The sequence below is a fragment of the Lycium ferocissimum genome, chromosome 10, assembly GCF_029784015.1.
Source record: "Lycium ferocissimum isolate CSIRO_LF1 chromosome 10, AGI_CSIRO_Lferr_CH_V1, whole genome shotgun sequence".
NCBI lineage: Eukaryota > Viridiplantae > Streptophyta > Magnoliopsida > Solanales > Solanaceae > Lycium > Lycium ferocissimum.
This window is the reverse complement of record NC_081351.1, coordinates 38,435,765-38,449,414: the sequence shown is the minus strand read 5'-3', so window position 1 is coordinate 38,449,414 and position 13,650 is coordinate 38,435,765. Positions and strand designations below refer to the sequence as shown.

The following is a 13,650-nucleotide window of genomic DNA, read 5'->3' as shown; positions in this document are numbered from 1 at the left end:
AGTTGTACCACTGGGAGGCAACCAAATTGAAAGGGAACTCTTAACAATGGCAAAACTTATAGGCATAGCAGCTGACAATACCAAACTTTTATGCCTCTTGCGAGGCTTAAAAAAAGAGAAGCAGAGTTAATTACAGGATAATCTAATTTCTATACATAATATTACAGCCAAATTGTATACAATTGAAAAATGAGGGAATGAGGCTATAATATATGGGATATCTAGATCTACACATAATTTAAATGGGTTACAAAATCTGACAGCCACATTTTAACATTTACAAGAAGCAAGGCAGCTTGCAGGATTGGTTCCTCCATACTTGGAGCTTATCTTGGCATACTTGTCCATAAAACTGAACCAACTTCTAGAGCACATTGGCACTCTTAGCAAAACAAGCAAATCAAGAAATGGATTGAAAGAGCGCCTTATGAAGGACTGTCCACAATGGAGGATGAGGAGCGATTTAGTTGCATGAGCTTCGTCCTAGATGATCTGACATTCTTGAGTGTCATCTTCAGTTTCTGTCTCTCGCCTTCAACCTCAGCAAACTGGAGGCTTAGCTGAGAGTACCGATCATGCATTTCCCTCAGTTCATTCTCCTTAGCTACATGCTTTTCTTTGATTTCCAACATTTCCTTGATCAATTCGTTGATGTCTCTGAAGCTTTTGAAGATTGCTTCGTCATCACTATGTTGTTTCAGAAACGAACTGAAATATAAATAAATTACTTTGTCACTTCTATAGTATTTTATCCTCACAGTGAATATCATCATCACATGGAGCATTGAACCCCAAGAAAACAACACATTTTCACTGTGCAAGACAATAACATCAAAACACTTCTAAGTAGTTACTTCTCTAGAAAGCTTCCTAATGAAACACAGGAACGACTGATGTTAGCATAGAATTACCCCCAACAGATCTAACGTAAACAGTAGTATCAATTGTTAGCACTCAAAGACTCAACTTAGCAACGTGCAAAACTAAGCAGGGCAGGCCAATGTTATTGAGAATATTGACTGAGCAGTATGAAATTGCAAATAAAGAGATTTACAATGGAAGAATGAAGTATCGGCCAGGGCTAATTAAGCAGGCAAAGATGAAGAAGTAGTAGCAACATCCTACCTCTGGAACATACTCGGTTTATTTTTTGCCTTCAATGCTTCAGCAAGCTCAATTTCCAGGGCAAGTACCCTCTCTAATGCATTACCAGTGCTAGCTATATCCTTGAATGTTGGGAACATGCTTCGGAGTTCTTCATTTGCCTTCCAGATTAAAAACCATGATAAACAGTGATCAGCGGCTGACATATTCAACTATATTATATACAAGTCACTTCAGTATACCTTGTGTAGTTGCACGAGTTCGCTCTGAAGAACTTCAAAATCTGGAACAGAATAGTGTTCCTCAGGAATGAGAGAGTTTTCACGTTTCATCCTTTCCAACTGCAAGTCAAGTAAAAGAAAAAAATTGCTATGGCACCACCAAATATCTCAGTTGTAATCTGATTGTTGACATCAAAGTTGGATCAACAAATTTATAAGATCAACAAATACCTCTTCATGTAATTGTTCCATGCTGGACCTCAAATTCCTGCTTCCAAACTGTTCACTGCTGAAATCAATATGCCTTCCATTGCTTGGTGGTGAGTAACCTTCAGTTACTGATGCAGCATCCTGGTAAATGACGAAAAAAGAGGGGAAAAACTAAGTACTTCAAAAACCAAAGGATCTGCGGAATCAGAAACGTCGTTTTAACCACTGAAATCAGTCAACTTGGGAAGTGTAGATCACCAGATTTAAACTAGAAATCTAACAGGTACATAACTTGTCCGGTCACCAACATATACACCTAAACCCAAATATAAAAATATCAGGTCTTTAATCTCTCTTTCCTTCTCTTTTTCCTTTGATTACAATTTTTGTATAACCAGGAAAGATGAGTTAAGTGACTTCTAAACAAAACAACAACAACGATGCTTCAGTCCCAGACAAGTTGGGGTCGACTTTCAAACATGTGGAAAGAAAACTGTTACTTTTGTGTTATATTCAGATTACAAGTTTTATCTCATGCTACTAACTCATTCTATTCCCTTCCAAGTACCCGAGGCCCTAGCTAGTGCTCTTCATGTCCTAATGCTTTTTATTCCTCAACATGTTGGTTATGCTTTTATACCAAGCAAAATCCGTGACGGTATTCCAGCAAAGTTGAGGATAAGTCTCACATACGTGGGGTAGCTGTTGAAGACTGTAAAAAATGATTGTTGTTTCTTCCTTTTCTTTAGAAACCCATTATCAAACAAAAATTGCTTCTATAGGGATACTAACTTGTTCTCTTCAACTGAACTTTAAATTAATTGCAGACCAACTATTCCTTGTTTATGCAACTCAATAGGAGACTGACTCATACAAGCCGAAATCTCAAAGTAGAAGAAGTGAATCATTATGACAGTAAAGATAGTTGTGATTTAGAATTTATTTCATAACCACATCTCTTGATGCAGTAATAAGAACAGGATAAATTATCCAAGGAACTTTGAGATGGTGCAGCAAGGTGATCGAGGAGAGGAAGGAAAGCTGCTGTGTTTCCTAAGAGTGGTAGCTCAAATCCACTTGTAAGTCTAGAAACCATTACAGGTTAGTAGCTGATTTCAGCCACAACTCAAGCAGTGGCCATGGGTTAAGTTCTAAGTGTTTGAGAGTAGCTTGACTATTTAAAGAGGTAGCTTAAGCTTCAAAGGAATCTGAGATTGAAAACATGACAAGGTCGGTTATTTACTCAGTTAGAAAAAGCCTCTATGTTATTTCTTCTGAAATAATTATTCGTTTATAACATGAATAAAATTGTTCATGGCATATTAACATAAATAATACTGGCTTTTATACAGTCACACACACATGTTAGTGGGTTTATTTACTAATTCATATTTGGTGTGTAGACAGATAGGTACGTATATTACTACATTTCATCATGCGAGCCCCGTAGCTTTCTGCTGTGTGGCCCAAAAAAGAATATTCAAATAAGGTCTTCAAGAAAAATTCTACATCACTACCACATTAATTCTAGTTCTTGTCAGAGAGCTTACCGGAGTGAGTAGAAGTTTCACTGGTGAGCTTGATTCTTCACTTCTATCATCCATAAATAAGGTTGTTTCCTTCACATTCCAGGCATCAGATGAATCTTTTTGAGGTGTGGCATCAGGAGAAGGATTTGCATTTATCTCATTAGGCGCAAGTTCAACTTTGCCCATCTGGCCATTTTCTCTCTTAGATACGACAGAAGATGTGACATTCATCAGCTGCTCTCTAGTCGAAGTAAGTTCAGCAGCAATTCTGGAGTATTCCCTCGCACGTTCTCGCAAAGTTATTTCGAGTTTTTCCTTTTCTTCCTTGCAACACTCTAGACTTAGCACAGCACACTCCAATTCTGCCTTTATTCTGTCATGATCGTTGTTTATTTCACGCTTATCAGAAAGCAGGGACTGTAATTCAGATTCCAAAGCCAAGATTTTGAAAGCTAGGTCTTCGTTCTTCTTCAAGTGCAAAGCTTCAGATCTCTTCCTGCTTTCGATCTCATCTAATGCATCCTGTAACTTCAAAAGCATATCTTCTCCGTGCTTTTTGGACATAGAAACTTGTTGCCTCAAGTCTTGGAACTTTGATTCATATTGCTCTTTAATAAAGACTATTCGCAAGGATTCTTGCATAGCAACTGGTGGTCCTTCAGATTCTCTTTTCTCACGAGCCCGGAGACATTCTGCATCAGCCTTATCCTTGAGCTCCTTCAAATGGATGGATAAGTTTTTGAATTCTTCCGTCTTCAAGGCCTGCTCAGAGAGCTTGTGAGTAAGCTCATTACACCTGTGGGTGAGCTCATTACACTGTAACTGCAAGGTGATCATTTCATCTTTTTTTTTCTCCTGTAAAATCATGTAGGGGTGCAGTTCATCTACTTTGCCTCGGAGCACAATCACCATGATCTCCAGTTCCTCCTTGGAAAGTAACAAGTAATTAAGTTCTTCTTCGGTGGTTGCCAGCATGTTGTTCAACTTCTCCACCTCAAGAGCATGACAATTATTGGTTTTGAGGAGAGAATCCTCCAATATTGCCATCTCCTTCTTGTATTCCTCAAGTTTCACTGTGTTAACATAGTTGGCATCTGAAAGAACATTATTTTGAGCAATAGCTTCTAAATCAGATCTAACAGCACAAAGAGATCTTTCCAACTCCTTGTTTTCTTTAATTGAACAAGCCTCTCTTGCAAGGCATTGATTCAACTTGGCCTGCAAATCATGACATCTCTTCTGAAGCTCGGCAGTGGAACCATCCGATGATTTAAGCTGCCGCACAGGTTCCAGATCCAGTGTTTCACAGCACCTCATGGCAACTGTGAACTTAACATCAGAAGCTATGACATACTCTTGTATTTCTAGCAACTCTTGCTGAAGTTTTTCCATTTTCTTATTACGCTGCTGCAAATGATGGTCAAGTCTAGATTTCTCCATTCCTAAATCTGATGCAAGCTGCCTGAAATGCACCAGATCAGCATTTTTCTTTTCCAAATCCAGTAACCTGTCATTCTTCTCATTCAGTTGAGAAGTAAGATCTCGCACTGAGCTCTCTAAACCAGAAACACAGGACAAATCTTCCTGAAGCTTAGCCACATGCTCATCACGCTGCTGCACAAGTTGGTCAAGTCTACATTTCTCCATCTCAAAATCTGCTGCCAGCTGCCTGAAATTCACCAGTTCAGCATTTTGCTTTTCCAAGTCCAGTAACCTGTCATGCTTCTCATTCAATTGAGAAGTAAGATCTCTAACTGAGCACTCTAAACCAGATACACAGGACAACTCTTCCTGAAGCTTCGCCACATGCTCATCACGCTGCTGCAAAAGCTGATCAACTCTAGATTTCTCCACTCCTAACTCTGATGCCAGCTGCCTGAAATGCACCAGCTCAGCATTTTGTTTTTCCAAATTCAGTAACCTCTCATTCTTTTCGTTCAGTTGAGCGGTAAGTTCTTGCACTGAGCCCTCTAAACCAGAAATACAGGACAACTCTTCCTGAAGCTTTGTCACATGCTCATCACGCTGCTGCAAAAGCTGATCAACTCTAGATTTCTCCACTCCTAACTCTGATGCCAGCTGCCTGAAATGCTCCAGCTCAGCATTTTGCTTTTCCAAATCCAGTAACCTTTCATGCTTCTCGCTCAGTTGAGAAGTAAGACCTTGCACTGAGTCCTCCAAACCAGAAAGACGGGACATCTCTTCCTGAAGCTTTGCCACATGCTCATCGCGCTGCAGCAAAAGCTGATCAACTCTAGATTTCTCCACTCCTAACTCTGATGCCAGCTGCATGAAATGCCCCAGCTCAGCATTTTGCTTTTCCAAATCCACTAACCTATCATTCTTCTCGTCCAGTTGAGAAGTAAGTCCTTGCACTGATTCCTCTAAACCAGAAAGACAGGACATCTTGTCCTGAAGCTTTATCACACGTTCATCACGCTGCTGCAAAAGCTGATCAAGTCTAGAATTTTCCACTTCTAAATCTGATGCCAGTTGCCTGAAATGCACCATTTCAGCATTTTGCTTTTCCAAATCCAGTAACCTGTCATGCTTCTCATTCAATTGAGAAGCAAGATCTCTTACAGAGCCCTCTAGACCAGACACACAGGATAACTCTTCCTGAAGCTTTGCTGCATGCCCATCACGCTGCTGCAAAAGATGGCTAAGTCTATATTTCTCACTCTCTAAATCTGATGCCAGTTGCCTGAAATGCACCATTTCAGCAATTTGCTTTTCCAAATCCACTATCCTGTCACCCTTTTCATTCAACTGCAAAGTAAGATTTTGTACTGAACCCTCTAGTTTATCCTTAAGATCTCTCTCAAGTTGCAATTTATCTTGCAGAGTTCTCAAATTGTCTCTCAGATGACTAACTTCTGATGTAAGCTTGGCAAATTCCTCAGCCTTGTCATGTAGAGAGGTCATGAGATCCTCCTTCTCTTGTATTAGTTCAGAAATGGTTGAGTCATTCTGCTCAAGCTCGTTGGCTATAGAGTCCAAGCCCAAGATCTCTTGAGAAATATGCCCGTTCTTCGAGACTAAATTTTGTAGCTCCACTTCAAAGGCAGCAAGATCATCCAGAAGCTCTCTGTTCTGTTGTGCATATTTTTCTTCAACTTCAGAGTTAAGGTGAAGTTTATTGGTCACAGATTCAAGCTCAACCTGAAGTTTCTCCACAAGGGCAGTTGACACCTCAAATTTAGCTACCATACTTTGTATATCATTTTTACACTTTTGCTTCACGGAAATTATTTCTGATCTACTAGCATTCAAGGACATCTCGGCAACTGATTTTTCACGTTCTAGATTTTGCTTCTCCTGCATAAGTTGAAGAATCTTGCTGCACACACTATACTGCACCTCTTCCAGTTGCATGGTGAGACCTCTTATATCCCTGAACTCCAACTCATGGCAAGAGTAATCGCATAGAAGAGATAGTTCCTTCTCATAAGATACCAACATACCAGTCAACTTACCCTGCACAAAGCTAATATCTTCGTGAAGATTTTCATTTGAGGAAGCCAAGTCCTCTGAGTTGGCTTTGGCAGTTAGCAAATCATCCTTCAGAAGTGAAATCTCATCTTGAAGCATACTGTTGTTCGTCAATTCCTGCTTCAGTGAAGTGGAGAGTGCTACATTTTCCTCCACACAAGCTTCATATCTATTCTGAGTTTCTGTATGTTGCACCTTGATTGCTTCCAAATCCATGACCTTCTCAGTGAGGATACAGTTTGCCTTTGAAAGACTCACGAGTTCAGCTTCCAAAGATTGATTATGCAGAACAAGATCGCTGCATCTGAGGATGCAACTTTCTTTCTCCTTGTGCAAAATGTGAACATCTTCCAAAGCAGCCCGCAATCTTATCACCATCTGCTCCTTGTTGAGATTCAAAGCCTCCAACTGCTGAGCAAGTTCATTCATACCTCTCTTCATCATTCCAGCACTAGCATTAGCTTCAATCACAGTTTCAAGTAAAACCCTGGAGAAAATATCCAAGTGCAAGTTAACTGAATGCATATCACCAAGTTCTTCTTCAACCTTCCTGTAAAGCTCCTCCTGCAAGCAGAGTGATCTTTTCAAGTCATCGGTAAGGACATCTCCACTGAGTGTTAGTTTCCTTGCAATCACATGTTGATCCTGAGACGGCAACTGCACTATATTATCAAATTCTTCTAAATTCTGAACTACATCTGAATACCCAAGGAATTGTGATTGTGAAGGTTCTGGAATTGCTTGCTTGATGAGGTTCTCATTAGTCTCGAACATGGACACCACCTGTGAGGAAAGAAGCTCCAAATCTTTTTGCAGCTTATCTACTGCAATAGAATAATTCAAGCGGGCTCTTTTCAGAGCTGCTTCTGCAGTAGCAGCTCTTCTGTCGAGCTCCTTATTAAGTGTATCCAAATCCCGTCTCTCATCAGCAAGCTGTAACAGACGTTGACTCATATCTTGTCGCATTAATTCCGTTTCAGCTTTACTACTCGAGATGGTATAAAGGCATGTCGAATGCTCATTCCTAAGATTCTGCAATTCTGCCAGCATTTGCTTCTGATTTTCCTCGAGTTCTTGAACAAGAGCTTCGTAGTAACACTCCATCTGATCCATTTTTCTCACCAGAGTTTCCCTTTCAACCTTCGCCTCATCCACTTCTCTTACCAGATCAAAAATCTTGGCTTTCATTGCATCAACAGCAACAGTGCAATCATTCCCTTGAGAAACCAGTGGGGGTATGCCAATATGATGAAGCAAATTTTCTGGTGTACAAAGATCCAATTCCAACCCAAGCCCTGGCAAAGGCTGTTCGATATTGGGTAAATCTGTCGCTCTAGTCTCCTTTACATCCACTGATGTTACTTTATTTAGCAATGACATCTCATCCCTTGCTCCTAGTTTAACCTCCTGTACAATTTGAAGCAAGGCCTCCAATTCCGAATGAAGAAACCTGTAGTCTCTTTCATAGAATCCAAGACAAACTTTATTTTGAAGTTCTTTGATTCTATCTTCAACCACTGAAATTCCTTTCATCCATCTTAGCTGTAAATCTTGAACTAAGCTGCCAGAATCAGCAACACAACTTTCACCACCATCATTTTGACAACTTGATTTCAAAGTTCTTAGTCTTTCAATAGAATCTTTGAAATTTGAACATTCTGATTTAAGAACAGAAACCTCTTTCGCCAACTCCTCACTAGAGGATATCTCAGCAGTAAGTAGCTGAGAAAACTTTTCTGTTTCAGAGCCGAATTCATTAGCTTGACTTTGCAGAGCGCTTACCTCAAGCTTAAGGTCAAAAATTGATGATTCTGCCAATTCCAGGCTCGCTCTAAGTCTATTATTCTCCTCATAAGCAGTTGCCAATTCATTATCCATTGAGCAGTCTGACGCCCATCCATGAACTGAACTGCTACTCTGCGCCATTGCTTGATTGTCAGATTTATTACCTTTTTCTGACTGCAGGCCTTGACTATCAGTTTCATGTGCACTTGATGAATCATGCTTTTCGGCGTAAAGACTCTCTGAAGTATTGGAAGAGCCATCAAATCCAGCTGTTAAGTCAGCATATTCCTCGTTTGGTTCCACTTCCTCCTCAACAGAAGAGAGTTCTTTAGCGTCTGGTCTGAATCTGACCCTTGAACTAACCTACATTAGAACAAACGGAACCAGAATCAGGAAATGAGAAAAGAAGCAAATCAAGAAATTTTCAAATTGAACAAAGAGCAAAAAGATCTAATTTCTCACTGTCATGAATGACCAGTAAATTTATTCTATTTTTCTCTACAACATTTGTTCAAAGCGTCAAATTGGCATGGTCACGTAATAGATTAAATGAAGCTGGTACTTGCGATTCAGGAGTTCGGCAACTGTACAGAAATTCATGGCAACAATCAAAGGAAAGGAAACAATAAGATCATCTAGGAAGTCGCAGATGCTCATTTGACCAACAACAATGTATTAGGACCTAACACTTTGGTGATTCAGAAACCTTCATAACATTTATATTTCAGTTTGAAAGATAAAAAACTCAATCATATTTTCATGCTAGGCTGCTGATAACTACCTAATCTATAACTACAATTGAGACTCTAGATCACCAAATGAAGGGAGAATCCATCATAATCAGACCTTATCAATGTGATCATGACCAGTCTCTCCTGAAAATATCACTTTCCCAGTAACAGAGTCATCACGCTTGTTCTCATATCCTGACTGCAATCCTCTCTCCCTATGTTCCCTTTGCTGCTCAAATTCTCTGCAAGCAAATGCACTTTCTGTCACTTGCTCATAAGAAAAATCATGTGGCTTTAGATGTTAAGATGTGCTACCTGAATCCTGTTTTAGATGTTAGCAACTGAACTGTAACCTGCAGCAATAACATGCTATTAAACAGCAGTGAGAAAAATAAATAACAGAATACATATAAAACAATAACTATAAATTCAGACTAATATGGACAGAAAAGTAATCATCAAATAGATTTGTGTGGGACAAGGATTGACTGGTAGATCAGATATCCTACATTCATGCTGATATAACATTATCCTAATCTAATAATGTTCAAGTTGCTTGACTAATGAGTGTCAAACTAATGAAGATTAAGCTTCACTAGCTTGACATAGCTGATGATAGGAATTCTCTTAGGTAAGTTACTGGTTGAGCAAGAAAGAAGAAGTAAAGGATACTGATCCAGAGATCCCTATCGAGTTCCATGAGTACCCAAGTTGCTCATGTAAAATGGTACTCCCTCTGTCCGATTCAGATTTCGAGAGTCAAATTTCTTAATTTTGACTGTGAATTCAGACATAGAATCTCTAAGTTTTTCAAAATAAAATTTACATATTTGGAAACTACGTAAGAAGTATTATAAGTCACGACAATTAACAATTCAAAATATTTAAAAGGGATATGAAAAAATCGTGGCCAAAGAAAAACTCATTTGACTCTCGAAATCCGAAAGGTGCAACATAAATTGGGACGGAGGGAGTGTATAGGAATCCAAAAGCAGAAATGTACTTATAGCAGAAACTCAATATATAGTTCCAAGCAGGTGTTTAGGTGGAGTACGCTACTAAACGTTATATAACTGCAGCTGCATGAGTGGCATTGGTTTTGCCTAAGAGCAGTTCTTGAATTCTAGAAGATGGGAACTGGCGAAAAAAAAAAAAAGGATGTCACTGCAACTAACACAATTAAGAGTGACTATTAATTCAGGTAGTTAACATGTCAATTGAGAATACTTTTCTTACATCAACCAAAAACAATTTGTTATACAACATCATTATGACTTAAAACACAAATCTAGACATATGCTAAAGGTGATCAAGTAGAAGTGCCAGAAAGAGCAATATTTGCCTCACATGTAATACTGTTCCCGCATTGCATCCCTGAAGAGGTAAAGCCACAGCAGAAGGCTTCGAAGCTTCAGCATAATCAGCAAGGTTAATTGTTGCCTCACCCAGGATACTAGACCGTGAAGAACCCTAAGAGTATTATCAGATTCAAAGAGAAAACTATTAACAGCATCAAAGAGAAAAATTAATCCACTCAGTGCCAAGAGACAGGTTTAATCCACCCAGCTATGTAGAAGCTCTTTTGTTTCACTTTTGGTAATTAGGTAATGCAATATAGAAGCTAAAAAGAAAGAAAATATACCATGGCAACCACAAGTTTGTACAGCTTCTCATCAAATTGTTTGTTTTTGACATCTTGAAGAAGCCTTGTTGTTTCATAAATTGGATCACCCCATTTGCATGTTCCATTTCTTACAATGGCTTTGGTTGTCTTTGCAATTGTTTTTCCAGAGTCAGCAGGGATAAAAGATATGAATAACTTGTCCCATCCCGTTTGTGGTATCTGTAACACCAAAAGGCGATTTTTAGTCAATGCTTGCTCCATGGTTTTAACCAAATCCATCACCAAAAGTACAAGACACTAGAGTGAACTTTGCATCAACTAATTGGGTTCCCCGATGGTTACATTTTTCTCTATACGTATTAAATATTAAACATTTTTTTCTAGCATATGCTTTTGTACCGTCAACTAGGTAACTGATACTAGTTACTGAAAAGGCAATGATAGAAAGGATTTTGGAAGTTCTGCATTAGCACAAGATTAGGCCAAACTTATACATAGAGTAGAATGCCGGAACAATCATGTTGTTATTGTTATAATCCTAAGAAATAGGTAAACGTCAAGGAGTTGCATGTTGCAGTATATGCCTCTATCATGATAAGAGACTCTTTAAGCATTATTGAAATTTGATTTTATCTTGTCTTTAGCAAGCATTTAGCCGCCAAGAATAAAGCAAACTACTTACCAGCTACTGAAACAATAATCACATTTTATACTAAGAGGTACATCTGTCCACCAGGTATTACTAATTTAAAATAAAAAGAGTTCAATCTTACATGAGTAGCATTAAATTGAAGCCGAAAGACCACTTTCACTTTATTCTTCTCAAGTTTCCACTTAGTGATCCTCGACATTGTTGCATAACCAGTTTAGCATCAGCTACGAACCACCATTTCCCCCAAAGTCCTGACAATACCAATCTCAGTTTCCCTGAATGATTTGTGACAAAAGTAGAGATATCAGAAAAGAAAGCATAATCAATAATTCACAGAAAGAAGATAAATGAATTATTAGTAAACCAATTAGACCTTGGAATTGCTTCGGAACATATGATACACATGATCCTCCTGATTATAGACAAAATATTACAGTCTAACTTCTACTCCCATAATTTTTTAAAACATATTTGTACTGGAATCGAGAAGCTATGACGTTTGAAAAACTCCATATAACTTCTGATATTTAAACCAAGCTACCCACTTAAAGCCACCAATTACATTCATGCTACAAAAAGTAAGGAAAGTAAACCTAAGTCAAAAGCATGTGAACATTTCCCGTTATAGCACAGTGCAGGCAGCGAAGAAGCTAGTGCCCAAAGGTATGCCACTTGATTGAAAAAGAAACTCAGTTTTCAAGATTCAAGATTAGGTAAGTGTTCAGCATACTAAGGTACAACATCGGGAAAAAAAACGAGGATGGCAAATTCCTTAGGCTAGATAGAATGGTGGTCGTAAATTACTAAGTAGCCTAGCTCAGCCCAAGAGCCCCATGCCTTTCTTGTTCAGACCAACCCAACAGGCGATTTCCGACAAGTCTTTCTGAATTGGAAGTAAAAAATTAGGCTGGGAAGAAGTTAGACTGAAAACTGTAAGCTGATTAAGGTATTAAAGAACACATTCACCATCTTAATTACAACAGGACCACAACATACTCAACTTTAAGGCACTAGCATTGATCAAAGCAGGCAGTCAATTAAAAACTAAAGAAGTCTCAAGCTAAGAAGAAATCCAAAAAAAAAAAAAAAAAGAAAGAAAAAAAGATCAGATCTTGAAATTTGCAGCTGGAAACGCATAAACCAAAGTACACTAAGCTGAAGATTGAGCTAAAACCAAGAAATACCTCTTCCAGTTTTGAACAGCAACTTAAAGATCCAGCAACTTCTTCTGATCCAAACCCCTAAACTTTAAACAATGTGAATTTAAATACCCAAACTTTTAACCCCACAAAGTGCAACCAAGATATTCCTGGACCCAGGCAAACAAAACCTTAAGATATTCCCCAAAAGTAAGAAAAATGAGATCTTTTTCAAATTTCAACAACAAAGCAAGAATAAGAAAATGGGAATCTATCAGACAACCTCTATTAACAGTAAACTCCCAAAAGTCCAAGAAAATAAAGCTACAAATAGATAAAATGAAAACAGTGAAGTATAGACAACTGTTTTTCCTCAAATAGCAAGAAACAAACACTTCACAGTCACAGCAGAGAAACCACACGTCACCTTCATAAACAGTAACATGTTTTGAGTATTCAAAAGCTCAAACATCACATTCAGAAAATTAAAAAACAAAAAAACACCCATTTTCAAGAAAAGAAGAATCTTGAAATATAGTGGTGTTAGATGAGTGTGAAAAGGAGGTAATGGGGTTGTTTGTTACCTAATTGTAAGATCTGGGGGGCAGCTTAGAAAGCAAGAAAAAACCTTGAGAATCTTTAGAAAGAAGAGAAAGGGTGACAGAAAAGACAATGGCTTTAGCGTAAAATAGCAGTAAAATATGGGGGTTTAATTTTTCACCATTGAAATGAGCAGGCAGAGAATGGTGGGGTTGAAATTTGAAATATAATGAAAAATAAGGGGGTTTAAGATTAAAGAAAGAGATGTCCCGCCAAAGCATAATTAATTTTAGATTCATTTATCTAATTATAGATACTCTCTTTATAACTACTGTACTGCTTTGTCTGAAAAATTAAAGTATATGAAAGTACCAAATTACCCTTTGTTGACCTTAACATCATCACTCTGGCACTTTTTTCTTTTCCTGTTTGCTCTAATTGGAGTAGACAGAACAAAAAGGAAATAAAAGGGACTTCGACATTGACCATTCATTATCATAGTATAGTATTATAATTTTGTACTTCCCACTGTTTCATTTTATGTGGTACACGATATTTTAAAATATAAAGGAAATAGATTTGTAAGTAAAATAAACTTAAGATATTTTCATGATTATAAATCA

The 13,650-nt window shown here is 38.2% G+C and overlaps 1 protein-coding gene across 4 annotated transcripts; it reads right to left on the bottom strand.

The window, feature by feature from the left end:
- Nucleotides 1-47: 47 nt before the first annotated feature.
- LOC132033766 (uncharacterized) lies at nucleotides 48-13,301 on the bottom strand. 4 transcript variants are annotated; one of them, XM_059423828.1, is made up of 12 exons: nucleotides 13,072-13,301; nucleotides 12,533-12,657; nucleotides 11,470-11,623; nucleotides 10,715-10,915; nucleotides 10,420-10,542; nucleotides 9,388-9,425; nucleotides 9,188-9,314; nucleotides 3,086-8,704; nucleotides 1,557-1,676; nucleotides 1,347-1,445; nucleotides 1,126-1,265; nucleotides 48-708 (listed from the first exon to the last, which is right to left on the bottom strand). In XM_059423828.1, the coding sequence occupies exons 3-12, from the start codon at nucleotides 11,545-11,547 to the stop codon at nucleotides 426-428; spliced, it is 6,828 nt and encodes a 2,275-aa protein (XP_059279811.1). In that variant the 5' UTR covers nucleotides 11,548-11,623; nucleotides 12,533-12,657; nucleotides 13,072-13,301; the 3' UTR covers nucleotides 48-425. The 4 variants fall into 4 exon arrangements, with proteins under 4 accessions (XP_059279811.1, XP_059279812.1, XP_059279813.1 ...); XM_059423829.1 differs by having other exon boundaries at nucleotides 12,533-12,594; XM_059423830.1 differs by having other exon boundaries at nucleotides 12,533-12,589.
- Nucleotides 13,302-13,650: the final 349 nt, after the last annotated feature.